At 46.7% G+C, this 19,496-nt stretch overlaps 1 protein-coding gene across 6 annotated transcripts in view; it reads right to left on the bottom strand.

Moving 5' to 3' along the window:
- ACACA (acetyl-CoA carboxylase alpha) overlaps positions 1–19,496 on the bottom strand; it is a 1,199,721-nt gene that overhangs the window by 1,070,214 nt on the left and 110,011 nt on the right. Inside the window, exon 1 of one of the 6 annotated variants that reach the window (XM_078679781.1) lies at positions 609–751. The exons of the other annotated variants lie outside the window; for them this stretch is intronic. Within the exon in view, the coding sequence (XP_078535907.1) occupies positions 609–664 (56 nt within the window). The 5' untranslated portion in view covers positions 665–751. Of the gene's footprint in view, positions 1–608; positions 752–19,496 lie in introns of those variants that run through there. 6 annotated transcript variants of the gene reach the window in all.

Below are 19,496 nucleotides of genomic sequence, written 5' to 3'. Positions count from 1 at the left end.
GAAGAGGGTGATGTGGTTGTTGAGCGGGTGTAGTCTGTGGGAGGGTGATGGGGTCGTTGAGCGGGTGTAGTCTCTGGGAGGGTGATGGGGTCGTTGAGCGGGTGTAGTCTCTGGGAGGGTGATGGGGTCGTGAACGGGTGTAGCCCAGAAGAGGGTGATGTGGTTGTTGTGCGGGTGATATGGCTCCGTGGAGGAGTGGACTATAGTTCAGTGACCGGGGCTTTGTGTAGGATTGTGGTCTACAAGAGGATGATGCGGTCAGTGGGTGAAATGTTCCTGCCCGATGCGTGTGGTCTCGGATAGCAGATGTACTCTCTGGGAGCTGTGGGTAGTGTAGATATGGTTCAGCGGAGGGAATGTGCAGTCCAATGGATGAGAGGGGGTTCATTAGAAGCCATACAAGTTGGTGGTTTTAAAATCCCAACCGGAGTTGCACACCCTGCTTCCTCACTATACTAAATGGTGTGATCCTCGGCAAATCGCATTCTTCCCTGTTCTTTATTTACCACGCTGGCAACTGATTGTTCACTGTATACATAACTGGGCGCTTTAGATTAGAGCACCTCTCTACAGCTGCCCCTCGTGATACCACCACGCCCAACTCCTACCTCTGCATCATGTAGTAAATCATCTCTGCTGTTTCGTTCGCGCCGTCCTCCTCCATAGCGCCTGGAAGACGGTGGCTTCTGAGCGCCGGCTCCCAGCAGGAAATGAAGTTTCGGGAGGTTGCTGCGCGGAGCTTCCCCTCCGAGCCCTGCCGGACTGGCTCAGCCTCACCTTAGCCCTGCTTTCTCACCCCTCCCTCGCGGCGTGTGCCGCCCTCAGCCTGCCATGGCTCCCTGGGCGCCTGCCCTGGGCGCGCAGATAAGGCCCAGCGCAGCTCGTACTCCGCCCCACTGCAGAACGGCCCAGATGATGAAATCTGCACTAAGTTAAAGTTTCCTGGTCGGAATTCGTTTTGGGGGCACTTTTAGTGAATATTTCATAAACCATAAAATACACTAAACCTCTGCTTAGTGTGGACTGGAGCTCTGGTAATACATACGTAATACTGCTGCAGAATCGGGGGGTTGATTTCATATGCGATGCACTAGCGTGTCTACGTTGCAATCAGACACGCTCTTGGGAGGAGCGACCGGTGCCACCGCACCGGGTACTGACTCCAGGTGGCGCTGAGTTTGCAAGTTTATTATTTTTGTTTTAAAAGCACCTGTTGCTGCTGTTCATTGCTTCCAGCAATTTCCAGGCAACAATAAAAATGTCAAGATAACTCCAGGGATTACTGTTCTTCCTGGAGAGAGAATGGAGTTTGTCTAGTTGAGGTTTTGACTGATCATAAAATAGCACAGAGGGTTTATATGCCTGCTGCAATGAATGTGTACCATCCAGATCACAAAGTGTATATAATTTAAATAGGTCAGTGGGTTACTGCTTTTCTAAGGGACATCCTTTTGTTACTTGCAGTTTAAAAAGTTAATATCCTAATATAGAGGAGTGAATTATTCATGGTCACCAAAGAACTGCATGCACACTGCAAAGTACAGGTTATAGCATAGAATAATGTTGCAAAAAGGGTTAATTTGAGTAGAAATCAATTCTTCTTATTAAAGAGAACAACTTAGGGAGAACAAAGCAAACACAGAGAGATGTTGGACCGTGCCAAAACTTTTCAGACACTCTACTTGTGTTTGCTTTGTTTGCCCTAAGTTGGCAGGGTATGCCCAGAATTGGGCCCCTTGCTCACTTTGCCACTGGATTCAAGCTAGCCTGGCTGATGAGTGAGGTTACCCCGAAACCGGATTCAGGATGCTTATTTCCGGTCCAGGGAAGACATGGCTTGGCAGTTTGGGCTGGACTGTTCCAGAGGCACAGGGTCAAGACTGATTTGCATATAGCTGTGTCCGAACTGGGGTGGCGGAGTGAGCTAAAAAATGATGATGGATTCAACCCAAAACTGTGACTGGGGGTGAGTGTCTGAAAAGTTTCAGCGCTCCATCCATCATCTTCTTGTGTTTGCATGTGGTTTCTATAGCCGGGGTATCACAAATTACAGTATTATGAGTACTAGTTGTGCAGGTGCTTCGGCGCCCTGCGTGGGGATACTTGGTGACCATATAAAGTTTCTTAGGAGTGCAGGTGGAGACGAGGAAAACGGCTGTTGCCTGGAACTCTCTTCCTTTCACACTTTGGAATATCCAGGACCCACACATTTTCAAGAAGATCCTGAAAACCTATATGTTTCCTAAATTCTCTGCTAGTTACCCCTGCTCCGCGTCGGGACACTCACCAGTATCTATGCGCTTTACAAATTATAATGACATAACATAACATAACATAACATGTGTGCTGCATCATATGAGCTTCTGGTAAGATCTTGTGATCTAAGTATTTATGGTGATAATTGATCATTTAGGTGTTTTCCCTCTAACTTAACTAGTATTACATGCCCTGATGTCAGTGAGTATGTCGTTTTGATTCTTGCATTATCCAGGTAAGGAGTACTGTCTCAGTATGGGCATAATATGCACAGTATTTATGATTCATGCTGTTTTTAGTCTACTATATTGTACAATATACTATGTATTTTTATATAATCCAGTGTGGAGTCTCTTTTGTGGTGTATTCATTGTGTTTCTGCATGAGTGGGTTATGCACACGCTTTACGCATTGCCCGAGAAAAAGCCTGACTGCTCTGCACCAAGCTACCAGAGGGTGAGCATGGGTTATCTTTTGTGTGTAACTTACTTACCCTGACTAGAGTGGTGAGTTTGGCCTGGCTTAGATGCATACTCTATCCAACCAGAAACCTAATTTATAACATGGTACCATGCCATCTTTGTTTTATATGGCAATGTATTCCTTGAGGGAGAGGTTGGTATCCAGGGTGAATCCAAGTGAATTGGCATTCAATGAAAGTTTGGGTTCAAAGCAGTGAAGTTTTATGCAATTGAGCCAGGTTTGTATTGTATATTGTTTGTAGTGTTTGGTAAATAACAGCAATTCTCTCTTGGTTGGGTTGAGCTTCAGGTAAGCGTTGGACACCCATGTCTGAGTGATATGTAGGGAGTGTTTGAGGCATAGGATGTCTGAAGCAGAGGCGAATTTCAAGTAGAGTTCAGTATCATCAGCCAGCATTTTAGCGAATCTTCGTGCTGTTATCTGTGATTAGTGCAAAAAGAACAACTGATGGACAGAATGCAGAACAATGTTATATATTCACCCCAGTACAGAGATCTGGGCCTAAATCCATCGTTTGTTTGCTCACCATGCCATTCCAGTTTGGACACAGCCATATGCAAATCAGGCTTGATGCTGCGCCCAATGGAAACAGCCCAGCCAGAACTGCAGGCCAGGTCCTCCCAGGACTGGAAACAAGAATCCTAGGACTGATTTCGGGCTTTCAGCCCTCATCAGCCAGGATAGCTTGACTCCAGTGGCATGGAGAGCACAGGACTCACATCTGAGCATATCCGTCCCACTCGGGGTGACAAATGCAAAAAGAACAATTGATGGACAGGGGGGCATGGCTTCGGCGCAGATCGGAATGGCTGCCAGCTAAGGGAGCTCCCCTTTATTTCGTCAAGTACATCCTTTACAATCCCCCTGCATGCCTAGAAACCCTCGAGGAGTGCTTCCCAGGGTCTCAGGAGTGCGCCGGTGGTGTCAAGATCTGGGAGAATGCAAAGCTGTACCTGAACTGCAACGTTGTCTATACCACGGGCCGCTGAAAAAAATGGCACCGACGTGGTAAACGAGACCAGTGAACGGATGATGTGCCTGGCGGACTGGGTCTCATTCTCACAGTCCAACTGCACAAAGTGACACCCCGCTGCCGTGGGAGACCAACTGTACGGAGGATCGGTGCTGGTGGTGGGCACAGACCCACGGAAGCGGATCACTACATAGTGTGGAGTATTGAGCGGAGGCGGGTCGCGAACCTCTCCTGAGCTGCCCGTTCGCTCGCAGTGCAGAGCGGGAACATGCTGCGTGGCGGGATCTGTGAAGGACCCTCCGAGCGACCCTGAGAGCAGGAGTGGAGTACACTGGAGAAGATCCCGAGACGGAGCAGTGGAAAAGCGCTGGAGATGGTTGGACAGGGTAAGGAGGACGCCAGGGCGGTCTGGGCCTGAGCTACTGGGGCGGCGCGGCCGGCATCGAGCGTTGCACCGGTGTGAGTGGTGGCGCTTGGTGGGGGTCGGGCTATCGGGTGGCAGAATATTATAACACCTAACAAAAGGTTCAGGTGAAAAAGTCAAAATAGATATTCTAACTGCATACATACAGTCAAAACAGAGAAGCAAAAGAAGAAGCCTATATATTCAAAAGCAATTCCAAAAACAGTTATACTTTATTATACATATTAAAAAGTTCAAGAAAGAACAATTGCGCTCAAAAAATAATGTTGGTAAACAAAAGACAAGCAACTAACAAACCAAACATGTGACTAGCAAAAAGACATTACATGTGCAAAAGAACAACGAGAACAAAATAATGTGTCCTTCCAAAGTTATGGCCACAAAAAGCGTCAACGGCGTTTCAACCGCTGGGTTACTGTGCGGTCATCATCAGGACTTGAAATTGTTTGAGCGTAATATTGCTGTACAATAAAAAATTACAAAAATTATAAATAATTACATTCCAAGAATAGGCTTCTTCAAAGGAAAAGACTGAGGAATATGGAGCACCGAGTGACAAGTCATAGAAAGAATTGAAAAAAGAAAAAAGGGGGAAAATAGAGCTGCCACCACACCTATCGTGGATACATTAAGCGACAAGGCAAAAAATGACCTTTGTACAAGACTGGCCAATCACAAAGTTTGATGGCTATCGCAAATAATCCAGCTTTTATGTTAAAGACAGAAATAACAATCAGTCATATTGCGCCAATCATATGGGGCGGAAATGCCGTGGCAAGGCAATGAAATCAACGTACTAAATAAGGTTCATTTTCAAAAGCATCACAGAATATCCAAAATTGGTACATTCAACGTGTGACGTGTAGATTACACCCACGTGTGCGCCCAGTCAATTGTCAGCAAAACAAGGGAAAAAACAAAAATGAAAGCTTAATCTCCCGCCATAAATCGGGGCAATGATTATATCAAACAGTTGACGACCGTAACCTACAAGGGAATAGGTCAGGCTACAACGGTAACAAGGCGAAAAGGAGTCATGTGTCGCCAAGGCCTTGACTCACTAGTCGCCGCGAACAGTACTGATCCAGAAGTGGCATATCAGGAATGGCCCCTAATTGCCACATAATGGGATTACCCACAGATATAAAAATCGGCCAGCCCAAAGCATAAATAGAGCAGTGGGGGCTACAACAATAAAAAGAAACTGTGTCAAGGGCTGTTTAAATATCGTAACAGCACGGGTAGTAACCCCGAAGTAGTTATAACAACACAAGTGACGGCCCAGAGGCGGTAGACCGAGCGCGCACATTCACATGTAGCTTGAAAGCATGGAGTGCATGGGCTACGGTCAAAAAGTCAGCGGACATGTCCCCATAATACAGAAGGTTGTGTACAATTAAAAGGGCCATGAGAAAAAGCTTACCGAAGTCCAAATACAGCGAGCACGGAGGTTGCCTCAACGTGGTGCTAACCGTCCGGTCAAAAAGTCGGCCTAGAAATAGAGAAGGCACAACAGCGACGTGCCTAGCGTGCATGGACGCCATGTTGGAAAGGGAAAGGAGCACACAAACATTAGTGCAATCCCTTCGATAAATGCCAAGACCTAAGCTAGCTACAATAAGCTGCGAGCATAAATCAATCGCAGCTCAAGTGTATTAAAACCTTAATGAGGTAGAAGATAATTGGGTGGCCTCCATTGGGTTATAGATCTCAGCGCAAATGTATACTCATAAAGGGGGCAATTACTAGTGCAACTCTCGAATTCACACACAGACCACAGTCATTAAGATGAGTTGTAAGACCAGAATAAGTGTAGTAGAAGTATTTTCACCTGAACCTTTTGTTAGGTGTTATAATCGTCTGTCCCTGGTTCAGGGTTGTTGGACATCCCCTGTGGTTTGTTAATGATCGGGTGGCAGAAGGCACAGGCTCGGGGTGGCGCAATCTGAGTACTCTGGGCGTTTGCGGAGCTGCCTCCTGGAGACTGGGGTGTGCTGTGGCTATCTACCTCCAACCACTGGCCAGGAAGTAGGGGCACTCCTTGTCCACGATAAAGGGCCTTGGACTTTTGTGGAAAGAGTAGCAGGGTGGACTTACCACTGGCCATAGAAGAGGAGCGTAAGGGTCGCCTGGAGTGGTTTCTGGGCGGACGGTGCTGCATCCCAGTCTGACTGCTGAAGGCACGTGGCTGATGGCGAGCTGTCGCTCTGATATGCATGTCTCCGGCCTTTACGACAATGAATGTAGAAGTGGTGTGAGGGGCTATTACGGAAGAGGAGCTGCTGACCAGACTGTCAAGGCCTGAGCTGAACTGGGCGACACGGGCTTAGTGGTGGCTCTCACTATCAGAATGGGCAAAACAGAACCCAAACAGGCCAAGTTACAATTCGAGAATAAACGCGCCACCCGCGCTGCAGAGGGTGTGGGTGAACCGGCAGAGTCGCGAGGCGCCCTGGGCAACACAGAGACCCGGAGGACGACACTAGGACCATCTTGCTGGAACTCCGGGCCGGCATGAAAACCATAGACAGCAAGATTGACGCATTGGTGACCGGACTGGATATGGTCAAAAAGAAAGTGGAAAAGCAAGAACATCGGCTGGATGTGCTAGAGAAGCGGGTATCGGACACGCATGACGCACAAGCTGAATCAAGAACGCAGATCCTACCGATGGAAAAGATCTTGGAGGTCATAAGGGCGAAAAATGAAGATTTGGAAGCGCGCTCAAGGCGCAATAATCTTCGCATTCTTGGGCTGTCGGAATCAACGCCGATATCCAAAATGGGGACATTCATAGATGGCCTATTGCGTGAGCTGTTTGGGCCTGTACTCTCCACCGTGATGGTTGTGGAGCGCGCGCATCGTTCGCTGGGGCCAAGGCCTAAACCTGGCATGCCGCCACGCCCGATCATTGCGCGCCTTCTAAACTATGCTGACAGAGACGCTGTGCTGAGAGAGGCCCGGGCCAAAGAACCGGAGGTCTACAAGGGAGATAAACTCTACTTTTTTCCAGATTACACTCCGATGGTCCCTTAGGCCATGTTTTACCCTGCCAAGTTGAAAATTACTCACGAGGAGCAGGCGCATTTCTTCACGGACGCAAAATCAGCTCTGAAATTCACCAAGCACATTTGTAAGGCAAGACCTCGGCAGCGTGCACAGGAGGGGGCGACGGTGGAGTCGGGACTAGATGACGCAGACTAGGGATGTGCACCTGAACTGACAGTGCTTCCCATTCCCATGGTAGATATGTGATAACCGAGCTGGATCGGTTGGTAGAGACGATCAGACATATTGTTTCCATGGTGCGGTAGGAGGACGGCGGGATTTCCCTGTCATTGCATTCTGGTTGTTCTAAGAGGGACGTTGTTATATATTCATCACAACATGTTGGCATGAGGTACGTAGGGAGACTAACTACTGTATTCCGGCAACCGCATTTCGGTGCGGGTATCCGCTGCTGAACCTCTTCCCCTGGCGGGTGCTCCCCGAATGTTAAAACTGAATGTGTTGGGGTGCAGATAGACGGGCGGGTGGTGGGATCCGGTCTCGACCTGATTGGGAGGTTGGAGTGGGAGGCGGGAGGGGGGGACCGTGGGGGGAGTTCTGTTGTTTTCTGTTTTGTTTTAAGACACAACTACCAAGATGCACTTAGGTGCATATCGAGGGTCCATATGGGTTGAAAAAGTGCTAGTTTGGCGTAGTCATTGCTTCTCTCTGACAAGCTGGGAAGAACTTGGAGGTAGAACTCTGGTAAGTGATGGAGGATAAATGCAGATTGCTGACCTGGAATGTTAGGGGCCTCAATTCGACTAAAAAAGTGAGACAGGTGGTGGCATATCTCAATCGCCACATGGTACATATTGCCTTATTGCAGGAAACACACTTAACCAAGTACACAGACTGTGGTGTGGCGGGTAGATGGGCTGGCTTCTGAGTGGCTGCGTCTTACTCTTCGCATGCGAGGGGGGTTATGATTTTGATCAAGCGAGGGGTGGAGTTCCGATACATACATATGCAGGTGAGGAAGGCAGATGCGTAATGTGTGTGGCAAGCTTAATGGCAGACTGATTACTATAGTAAATATGCACGTACCAATAGTGGATGATCCATCTTGTGTTGCTCGCATGTGTGGGATATTGAGAGACTGGCCGGAGACTCTGATTTTATGGGGGGGAGATCTGAATACGTATCTCCATGTGGAGTTGGATAAATCTAACCCCATATCTCACCGTACACCTGAAGTCGCTAAAACCATAGTATGCGCTATGGAGGAATGTGGCCTCTGCGATGCTTGGAGGGTGCGGAACCCTCGGGCGCGGGTAGGCACACATGCGACACCATCACATGGAAGTTGGTCGCGCCTGGACTATTGGCTAATAGGGGCAGAGGTGATGGACTGGGTGAGAGGGGTAACGCCACTCGCCCGCACTCAATCGGATCATAATCCGGTGCAACTAGATATAGTGTTCCCGACGACTATTCGTCCCCCATTTACTTGGTGTTTGCGATCGGAGGCACTACTGGATCCAATATATGAGACAACAGTACGGGAGGCCATTATACAATACTTTGAGCTAAATAAAGGCACAGTGTATGAGGCTTCAACGCTGTGGGAGGCCTTTAAAGTCACTATTAGAGGGGTATGCATCAGCACTGCTGCAGGTATACGGAGGGATATACGTACACAATTGAAGAGAACCGACGACAGGCTGCGAGAGTTGGACAGAGACTATGAGACTGAGCGGAGAGCGAACAAATTGGCTCATCTGCAAAAATTGCTCGCGGACTACGACGAGCTCGCTGACACAGAGATAAAACACCTGTCGCGACGACACGTGGCCAGACGGTATGGGGAGGGGGGACGGCCGGGTCGTACATTAGCGTTCAAGATTAAGGAGCGTCTTGAACACCCATGGATGGTTAGTATTGTAGATGAGATGGAAGATGAGCATCACAATCCAATTGACATCACGGAACAGTTCTGCGGTTATTATACAGATTTATATAAGTCAAGGGGAAGGGTCCAGGAGGTAGAATCGGAATCTTTTCCAATAGAGAGGGGAACACGTCAGGGGTGTCCTCTGTCACCGCTACTGTTTGCAATAATATTGGAGCCCTTGGCTTGTGTGATTAGGCAACGACTTAGAGAAACTGCTCTTAATTTTTATTATCGACCAATAGCCATTTCACTCTACGCAGACGACATGGTTCTTTTCGTCCGTGATCCCTCTAGATTTTTGGCCCAGCTGCTCAGGGACTTTGTTCGGTTTGGGCGTCTATCAGGCCTATATATCAACTGGGATAAATCATTTATAATCTCACTGGCAGCATCGACTACATGTCCTGATTTGGAGTTCCCCCTGGTGTGGTCAACCGACCCAATAAAATACTTAGGAATCTGGGTGCATCGAGACCCGAATGTAGTCGTCAGAGAGAATTACGGGAGGGCGTACTCGAAATTAGAGAGCCAGGTGGATGTCTGGATTTCGCTACCATTATCATTGGCAGAACGCATTGCACTCATCAATATGGTGGCGCTGACGCGATTCCTCTACCTGTTTCTTAACATCCCAATAGTACTAGCAATGGGATTCTTCAGGAACCTTCGGAGTCAGCTGATTAGGTTGGTGTGGGGGGGGCAAACATTCTCATGTACAATGGACAGTCCTTGCCAGGCCATACGAGAAAGGGGGGTTTGGACCCCAGACTTTTATGTATATTATTTAAGTGCACAAGCTCAGTACATATTTCACTGGTATAGACCACATGCCTTCACTCCACATGTCGCGGTAGAGGAGGGGGACGTCGCCCCGATTCCTCTACATAGCGTGATTACTCATCGAACACATGGCACTCCGAAGGCTGAAAGTAACGCAGTTGATGCTACTGTTACCGCCTGGTTGAAGATAGGACACCTGGCACAGAAACTTCTGCTGTATGCACCAGATCTACATCTGGAGCATCATGCTGCTATATCTGTGACACAGGAGATACCATCACTACGTTTGCTACACAAAGCCGGTTTTAGGCACATGAGAGATGTATATCCAAATGGCTCATTCATGTCACAGGCTGACCTGCAATATGTTAGTAACCAATCATTGCTTTTTAGATTTGCATTCCATCGCCTTAGACATGTGTTCAGAATACATTACACCACTTATCCGCAAGAACCTCCTGTGCTGCTGTCCTTACAATTTGCACTCACCACCCCTTGCAATAAAAGGTTAATATCGACACTGTATAAGACGATTAAAAATGAGAGTGTGGATGTTCCGGACATGAGCTGGGGACGATGGTCTGACTGTTTGCCTGAGCCGATTTCGGAGGCAGACTGGAAATACATCTGTGGTCGGACGGGGACGATAAGCATGAATGGGAACTGGAAGATCATACACTTTAAGTATATACACCAAGTGTATTACACTCCTGTACGATTGCACAGGTACGGGTTGCGTACGTCTGACAATTGTGTGCGTTGTGGACAAGAAAAGGCAGATTTTATGCATCTGGCCTGGAGGTGCCAGTGAGTGTTTGAGTTTTGGGAGGAGGTGGTGAGATGTTTGAAGGAAATGGTGGCGGTGGATCTTCAGTGCACTCCACTCATATGCCTCTTATGTTGCGTGCCACATGTCAAGGGGGTGAATGGTAAATTTGTACGTCTGGCTTTATTGATGGCGGCACGGAGAGTGGCGATCACATGGGGGGGTAGATGCAGGCCGAAGGCTGACATGTGGTTAAAAGATCTGGTATACTGTAGGGATAATCTAGTCCCATATGTGGAAGAACTGCCCACAATTTCGAGGCCAAGAGACATTTGGGAGCCGTTGAGAGTATATCTGCTTAATAACAATGATTCAGATAATATCTAGAGGAGAGATCAGAGAAGCTGACAATCTCATGAGAAATGTTTGATGTACTGCAAAATCTTGATAGCACAACCCGAGATCACACATAATGTCAATGATGTAAAATGTTTGGTTTATTATTGGTTTGATTTTTTTTAGGTTGATTGATTTTTCTTCTTTTTTGTTTTTCTTCTTTTTTGTTTTAATGTAGACTGTTTTGCACCGGAAATAGGGTGATCTGCACACTGGAAATTGATGTAATGTGCACACGCCATTGTCATAGGATAAGAGCATATTCACTGTTGCAATATTTTGGATGAATATTGTATTTGTCTTAGTACTGTACTAAAATTGAATAAAAAAACAAAAATTTAAAAAAAAATTGATTGACAGGATGCAGAAAAATGTCATATATTCACCCCAGTACAGAGACCTGGGCCTAAATCCATCGTTTCTTTGCTTACCATGCCATTCTAGTTTGGATCCATCCATATGCAAATCAGTCTTGACCCTGAGCCCAATGGGAACAGTCCAGCCTGAGCTGCCAGGCCAGGTCCTCCCTGGATTGGAAACAAGCATCCTAGGTCCGGTTTCGGGCTTTCAAACGTGGGCCCTTGCTCACTTTGCTACTGGATTCAAGCTAGCCTGGCTGATGATGGGTGAAGCCCAGAAACCGGTCCCAGGATGCTTGTTTCCAGTCCAGGGAGGACCTGGCTTGGCAGTTCGGGCTGGACTGTTCCCACAAGGAACAGGGTCAAAACTGTTCTACATATAGCTGGGTCCAAACTGGGGTGGTGTGGTGAGCAAAAGAATGATGTATTAAACCCAGACCTTGCATTGTCCAGCATTCTGTACATCAATTATTCCTCTTGCATATGTCACCCTAAGTAGGAAGGGTATGCCCAGACGTGGGTCCCGTGCTCACTACACCACTGGATTCATGCTAGCCTGGCTGATGACAGCTGATGCCCAGAAACCGGTCCCAGGACGCTTTTTTCCGGTCCAGGGAGGACCTGGCTTGGCAGTTCGGGCTGGATTGTTCCCACAAGGAACAGAGTCAAAACTGTTTTGCATATAGCTGGGTCCAAACTGAGGTGGTGGAGTGAGTAAAAGAATGATGGATTAAACCCAGATCCTTGTGACTGGGGGTGAATGTTTGCATTGTCCAGCATTCCGTCCATCAATTGTTTCTTTTGCAGTTATCTATGATTAGAACACCAAGCACCTCCATGTACAGGTTGAAGATGACAGGAGTATGAACATCTACAGGAATCCATAGGCAATAGAAATATTTTGGTACCTGAAGGTACCCATGTGAGCAAACTGGTGTTGGTTGGAAAGGTAGGAGGAGAAACAGTGAAGCTTAATGCCAGTGAATCCCATTCTGGACTACAATGTGCGTATAAGAGTGGAGTGGTTGACTGTCGAAGGCAGCTGAGAGGTCTAACAATATCAGAAGGCAACGGTCATCTTTATCTGTGGTCAAGTGGACATGTGTAAGCTAGGAGTTTCAGTACTGCAGTATGATCTGAAAACAGACTGGCAGTTATGTAGGAGATGGTTAGCATTGATGTGATCTTGGAGTTGGAGATAGGCTCCTTTTGTAATGATCTTGCCAATGAATGGTACGTAAGTGATGGACCAGTGGCTGGCGAGATAATCAGTGTCCAGCGTAGATTTCTTTAAGAATGGGAGGAACTGGTCAGTCTTGAGAGCTTCTGGGAAGGTGCTTTGAGTGAGTGAGATATTGAGAAAAGGTGAATAAGGGTGAGAGAGCATCCCAGAGAGAGCTTTCATGAAGGATGAGGGTAAGACAGCATCTTCATAAGAAGTGGCTTTTAGGGAGTTGAGGATGTAGGCAAGATGCTTACAGTATAAGTGTAGCAGAAAAGAGGCCAACACCACTTCCTAGTCCTCACTGCCTCATCGTGGTCAGGGAAGAAGTTGGGCCACCAGGCATATTGTTTTGCTTCTTTGCTGTGTAAAATGTAACAAATAATACCCTCCCCGCAACCACTGAGGAGAAAGTCACGGCCAGACTGGCCACTATGGCACTTCCCTGGCAGGCTGCAGGCCTGGGGGCTGCTTTCAGACCAAGGTGAGCTGCCATGACCCAACCATACCCCCATTGCCTAATTAATCTACTCACTTCCTCCTGCAGTGAGGCAACTGGTTTGAACTAGTTTGCCAGGGGGGGGTTTGGTTTTCAGTCACGCCCCCTCTACAGCATTTCTGCCTCTATCTTGACAACACAGTCTATGGCGTCATGGAAACAAGGCATCCTTACAAATAAGACAAGAAGCCCACAATGGAGTCAATGAAATCTCCTTTTATTTCCATGTCACTTATTGACACAAGGATTCGTTATGCCCACATTTGGGTAGGTCCAGGCTCCAGTCCACTGTGGGTCTGGACCAGTTCCTGTCAGCAGCAAAAGAAAATTGAAACAGAAGTTTGGAATGTTCTCTGTTAGAAATGGGATTTTTGGCAGGCTAGGGCATGTGTCAAAGCCAGGTAGAAACCACCACTCTAGTCAGGATAAGGGAGTTACACTCCTAAAATAACCCCTGCTCACCCCCTTGGTAGCTTGGCACGAGCAGTCAGGCTTATATAAGAGGCTGTGTGTAAAGCATTTGTACATAACCAACAGTAATACAGCGTAAGCACTACAAAAGGACACCACACCAGTTTAGAAAAATATCCAATATTTTTATATACTAAAGACAAGACCAAAAACGATAAAAATCCACTACAGACCCCCCAGGATATAGCGGCATGGAATAGCAAATTTAGCGGCATAAAAATGGAAATTTAGCGGCACAAATATGGAAATTTAGCGGCAATTTTGCGGCATTTTATGTGGCCATTTTTCCTACAACAAACACAGATATCTTAGTTTTTTTAGTTATTTAACAACATGAAGCTATGTATATTTGGTTTCTTTACAATGTAGACACTTTGGGGCAGATTTACAAGCCCCTTGCGCTGCTTTTTTGAGCTTGGTGCCACTGTACCTGCTGCACTAATGATGGCTATACCTATCGCCCCTTTTATTAGTAAGCACGTTAAATAGTACAGTGTATTTTGAACACAACCTGATATCCCACCGGATGCCCGTTCGACAGACCTAACCACTAGAGAAAGAGCAGTCAAAACCGCCAAGTGGTCTAATTCTTTAATCTATAGAATAAAACCATGATTTCATAGTATGTTCATAGAGAGCCCAGCGTTTTTGCACTAAACTTCAGCTTTAAGGAGAAGCTTGCTACGATCCAATGCTAAAAATCGTACATGGATGGAGCACTTAGTGCAACATCTTTAAAGCAAGGTCAGACATTTTGCTAATACAATTCACATTAGAGTTGAAGTGCAAGCACATAGACAGTTCCGGGTGTGCATGCTGCAGATAATCTCTCAGCAATGCAAGATTCGAGTTAAAAAAAAATATATTAACAGATTTAAGGTAGCGTGTCTTTTGTTTTCAATTTAAATTGTTCTCCGTTTCTTTCCCAAATTGACTTGCTGACTGTGTTTAAAAACAATTTGCCAGGTCAGTAAATGAGCCTTCTCACAGGCCTAAGACTCGAAGTTCCTATTCCTGTCACTGCAAACCCTTTCACATTACACTCGAAGGAGAACTGCTCTGTCCGATTCCTGCTCCATCCTCTGTGACAACAACCCATCCCCCCTCCCCTCCTGTTGATGTGCAAGGTGAGGGCTCCCATTGTCATTCTTGTGGGCCAGGAAGAGGTGCGAACGAGCGCAGTCCCGGGCAGCTCTAAATGACAAAGAGCCTAGACCTTCACACTGCCAGCTGCAGCCGAGCTGCTTTAACCCTCTGACCCCAGTGTCTGTAGATCATCTACAGGTGTGGGGCAACCGGTGCATGTCTTTGGATAAAGCAGACCCCCCAGGATATAGCGGAAAATGCCGCGATTCTACAAAAATGCCGATTTCGCGGGCATTTTTGTAAAAATCGCGGCATTTTTTAAAAAGTGCCGATTTCGCGGCAAATCGCGAAATCGCGATATCCTGGAGGGTTTGAATACAGTATTAAAAAATCCACAGTTATCAAAATACCCTTTAAAAACAGTTCCCTGATGTGGAGGGTTCCGTCAGGGCTATCACGGCGTTGTTAGCAAACAAATCCAAACAGTTCTGGCTGACCGTGGTGACGCGGGCCAGCTATACTGTTGGGAAGACCCGCAAACAGTACATGTTAGAGATGCATGGCGCCGAGGCCCTTGAAGTCACTAGTGTTGCAGGTCGAGCTCCTTTCTGTTGGGATCAGGAGCGCTGGCGTTGGCAGGCGTTGGGTGTTGCGGTGCGAAGTGCAGCGGTGCGGTGCCCTCAGGTCGTGGCGCGAGCAGCGGCTCGGTGGCGGCGTCAGATGACGTCGTCAGTGAGATCAGGGTCGTGGTGCGAGGTGAAGGCTATGCTCGTCACGGTGCTGGCAGGTCACGGTGCAAGCAGCGTCGTCGTCGCTGCTATAGTGCTGTCATCGAATGACGAACGGGAGTCGATGGTGCCGGCGTCGGTAGGCCAATGCTGCGGTGCGTCGTGTAACTTTATGAGCTGTGCCCTCGAACCACGGTGCAAGCAGCGGCATTGATTTTGGCGAGGAGCGGCGGCTTCGGGGAGGTCAGGGTGTCGTCATGAAGAGAGGCGATGCTGAGTGCGGTGCCCACAGGTCGCGGTGCGAGCAACGGCTCGGGGGCGGCGTCAGCAGGCGTCATCGGTGAGACCAGGGTCGCTGTGCGGCGGTGCTCTCAGTGGTGCCCAGCTGGCGTTAAGCGAGGCAGTGCATAGTGCGGTGCCCACAGCCGGGGTGCGAGCAGCGGCTCGGTGGTGGCATCAGCAGACAGGGTCGCAGTGCGGCGGTGTCCTCGGAGGTGCCTTCAGGAACGGGAGTCAGCAGCGGCGTCGTAGACGTAGTCGAGTTGCTTTCCGTCTGTCGCTGCACAAAACACACAGTCCCCAGTGCTGAGGGCAGAACAGCATGAAGTCTTTGCTGTTCCTGAGACTTCTCAGGGGGCAAGCTCTACCTCAAGCCCTTGGAGAAACTCACAAAAGTAGATTGCAGAAAGTTCAGGTCAGTCCTTTCACTGCCCAAGACAGAAGCAGCCACTGTAGGCCAACACAGCAAAGCACACAGCAAAGTGGTAGTCCCTCCTCACAGCTACTCCAGCTCTTCTTCTTGGCAGTCTTCTTGATCCAAAAGAGTTTTAAAGTTCAGGTGTCTGGGCCCCTGTATTTGTATCTAAAAATCCTTTGGTCCTCTAGGCAGAGGGTGTATGTGCCCAGTCAGAACCAGTTCTGCCTTCTCTGGTGTGATTTCCTGGCAGGGGGTGGAGACGGCATTGTCAGAGGCAGACCAGGCCCTTTGAGGTGCAACGAAAACTCCTCCCTCTTCCCCCATCGCAGCCCAGGTCTCTTCAGCTCTTTCCTGACCTACCTAGACTATCGGGAGCCATCTGTCGTCCAAAACCCAGACAGTCAATCCACATTCCAGCAGAGGCACACGGGATGACTGAGCAAGAAAATACCTACTTTCTAAAAGTAGTATTTTCAAAAACAGAATGTAAAAATAACCTTTACTAGAAGATGCATCGTTAGATTCTGAGTTCAGGCACACTAAATGTTATTTTCTTACCTAATTCCCCGGGCCAGTTTTGTCTATAAGATGTTATAAACAAACTTCCCATTCCGTCCTATGGGGAACAGGTAGCCTTGCAATAGTGAAAAACGAAATTGGCTGTAATTCACTCATCACGACATGCCACACACACCAGGGCATATCCTACCTTTCACATACACTGCACCCTACCCACAAGTGTACTGTGGGCCTACCTTAGGGATGCCTGACATGTAAGAAAAGGGAAGGTTAGGGACTGGCAAGTGTGTGCACTGGCCAAGTCGACATGGCAGTTACCAACTGCGCGCAGACTCTGCAATGGCAGGTCTGAGTTACCTTTTTAAGGCTATTCACATGGGTGGCACAATCAGTGCTGCAGGCCCAATAGTAGCATTTGATTTACAGGCCCTGGCACACTCCGTGCACTTTACTAGGGACTAACAAGTAAATCAAATATCCAATCCTGGAAACACCAATCCATAACACAATTTACACAGAGAGCATATGAACTTTAGCACTGATCAGCAGTGATAAAGTGCCCAGAGTTCTAGAACCAACAACAACAGGTCAGGAAAAAATAGGAGGAAGAAGCAAAAAGTTTGGGGATAACCCTGCAAAAAGGGCAATTCCAACAGTCCCTATCAAAGGGATCAACCAAAAAGTAAAAAACATTGGTTGGTCACCATGGGAAGTAGCAACTAAACAATACCAAAGTTCAGGTTTAAGACATATTCTAATGCACCAAGACACTGTTGGGGAGTTAACCTGAGCTTTAGAAAATTACTAAAGAAAAATATTTCCCCAAATTCAAATGAAGAGTTTGGGTTGGTTGCTGTCAAAAAGTGCAAAAAAACAATACATGGGTTATGGCTGATTCCCGACTAAGACCACCTGTGGAGATGAATAAGCAACACAGAATGCCATATAGAAGCAGTGTTCCACTGATTTGGCTGCCAAACATTCCAATTTACAAGTGCAAAGTCTTTAGCATATCGCTCCATACTAGGCTTCTCCAACAAGTAGCTTGTGAGCTACTGGTGGCTCTCCAGCTACCTTCAAGTAACCAGGCCTGCCTACTAAATTAGAAGCTATTGCTTGGCTAAATTAATATGTGTATACCACAAATGAAAAGTGTGCATTGAAGACAAAAATGTGTGTAGTGTCATGGATTATCTGCAACAGACACAAGATGACACTTGATTACAGGACACAAGGGCCAACACAGACACGAAATGAGGGTGATTGGCGAATTGGCGATGTTTGGAAACTGTAGCTCCCATGTAAAAGGCATAACAGGTCATAGATATGGCACGGGTGATTAAGTCATGAGATACTTTGTTTGTAATCCTTCTAATAGAGATACTGTATTACAGGCCACGGATTGTATTACACGGATCTTCACTCTATATATTGTTGTAAAGCACTGGGCAAATATGACATGTGTGTAAAAAGTTAAGACATGTATGATGTACATTGATGCTGCTTGGTGGGAAAAATAAAAACAAAACAAAAAAATGTGTGTAGTGTCAGAACCATAAACTGATGTTTGGAGAAAAACTGTAGCATTCGCAAAATACATTTAAAGTCTACTAATAGTATTACCCTGGTAGCAGGGTCATTGAAGCTATAGTTATTATGTAATACATATGTAAAGGCATTCCAAAATGGCAAAGCCTTTTTTTAACATTACTGCTGACTACCCTGCCTGATGCACTGAGGTGATCATGGCTAGTAATCTTCAATGGGGTGGCTACTAATATAATCCTGTCCAATGTGGTCACTATTACAACGCTAATAATATTAGTAGCTCTGGACGATTCTCAATGGTCACAACTAACTCTTATTGCAGAAAAGGTTGGAGACCCTTGCTCCATACTTTCTCCCCTTCAACATGGTGTGCCTTTATCTACCGGTTCTTCGGGTAAATCAATCCAGACCCGCAGGGGATTCAAGTGTGAGGTTCTGCAACTGTATAAGAACTTGGCTTTACTGCAACCAGGTGCGGCAAAGACTAAACAGTGCTTAAGTGTAGGACTATGACCAGGAGCTCCTTACCTGAAATAGGTACTCTAATTGGAGGAATGGATGGATGGAAGAAAAGCTGTGAGTGGGCAAGGACTGAAGTGAGGGATTGGATCCCTCCCCACCTCTGGTATTGAACCCAAAGAGCCACATAGAAAGATGCTGCCCCACTCAAAACCCGCAATATTAAATGTGGCAGCCGTATCCCTGTAGCAGTAGTCGGCTGTTCAGTGCGGTCATGGAGACTCATTCTGCTGTAGTCTGGCACTGGGGGATGCTTTCCATCTGCTAAGAAAACAAGCATTTGCAATGCAATAGGTCTCGCATTAGGAAGGTTTAAGGTATTGGTATTGTAAATGACAAATTTTTTATTTATGTGTTGGTTTTGAAAATAGCGAAATTAATAGCTTTGTCATTTACAATGCTAATAGTTTTAACTTTCGCAAACGTGACACCTATAGCATTTGTAATGCAATATGTGTTGCATTTACATGACTTAGATGTATTAATATTACAAATACCAATGGATTTTATTTTTTTAATAATTAATACTTAAATAAAAGTTATTGTAATTTATAATGGCAATAGCTTAAACTTTTGTAAATAACTTTTGGGAAGATTATGTTCAGTGTATTTTATTGTGATGAAAATCCAAGAACAGAAGTGAAATATTAACATCTTTTTGTTACATTTGTAATAAATCGTGAAACAATGAGAGAACATATTAGAACCAGTTGTTGTTGAATATTTGCACAGAGTGATGCTGTGGCCTTCAGTGGTGCTGAGTGATGCTGTGGCCTTCAGTGGTGCTGAGTGATGCTGTGGCCTTCAGTGGTGCTGAGTGATGCTGTG

This window comes from Lissotriton helveticus, chromosome 3_1 (assembly GCF_964261635.1).
Source record: "Lissotriton helveticus chromosome 3_1, aLisHel1.1, whole genome shotgun sequence".
NCBI lineage: Eukaryota > Metazoa > Chordata > Amphibia > Caudata > Salamandridae > Lissotriton > Lissotriton helveticus.
This window is presented reverse-complemented; position numbering and strand designations above follow the sequence as displayed.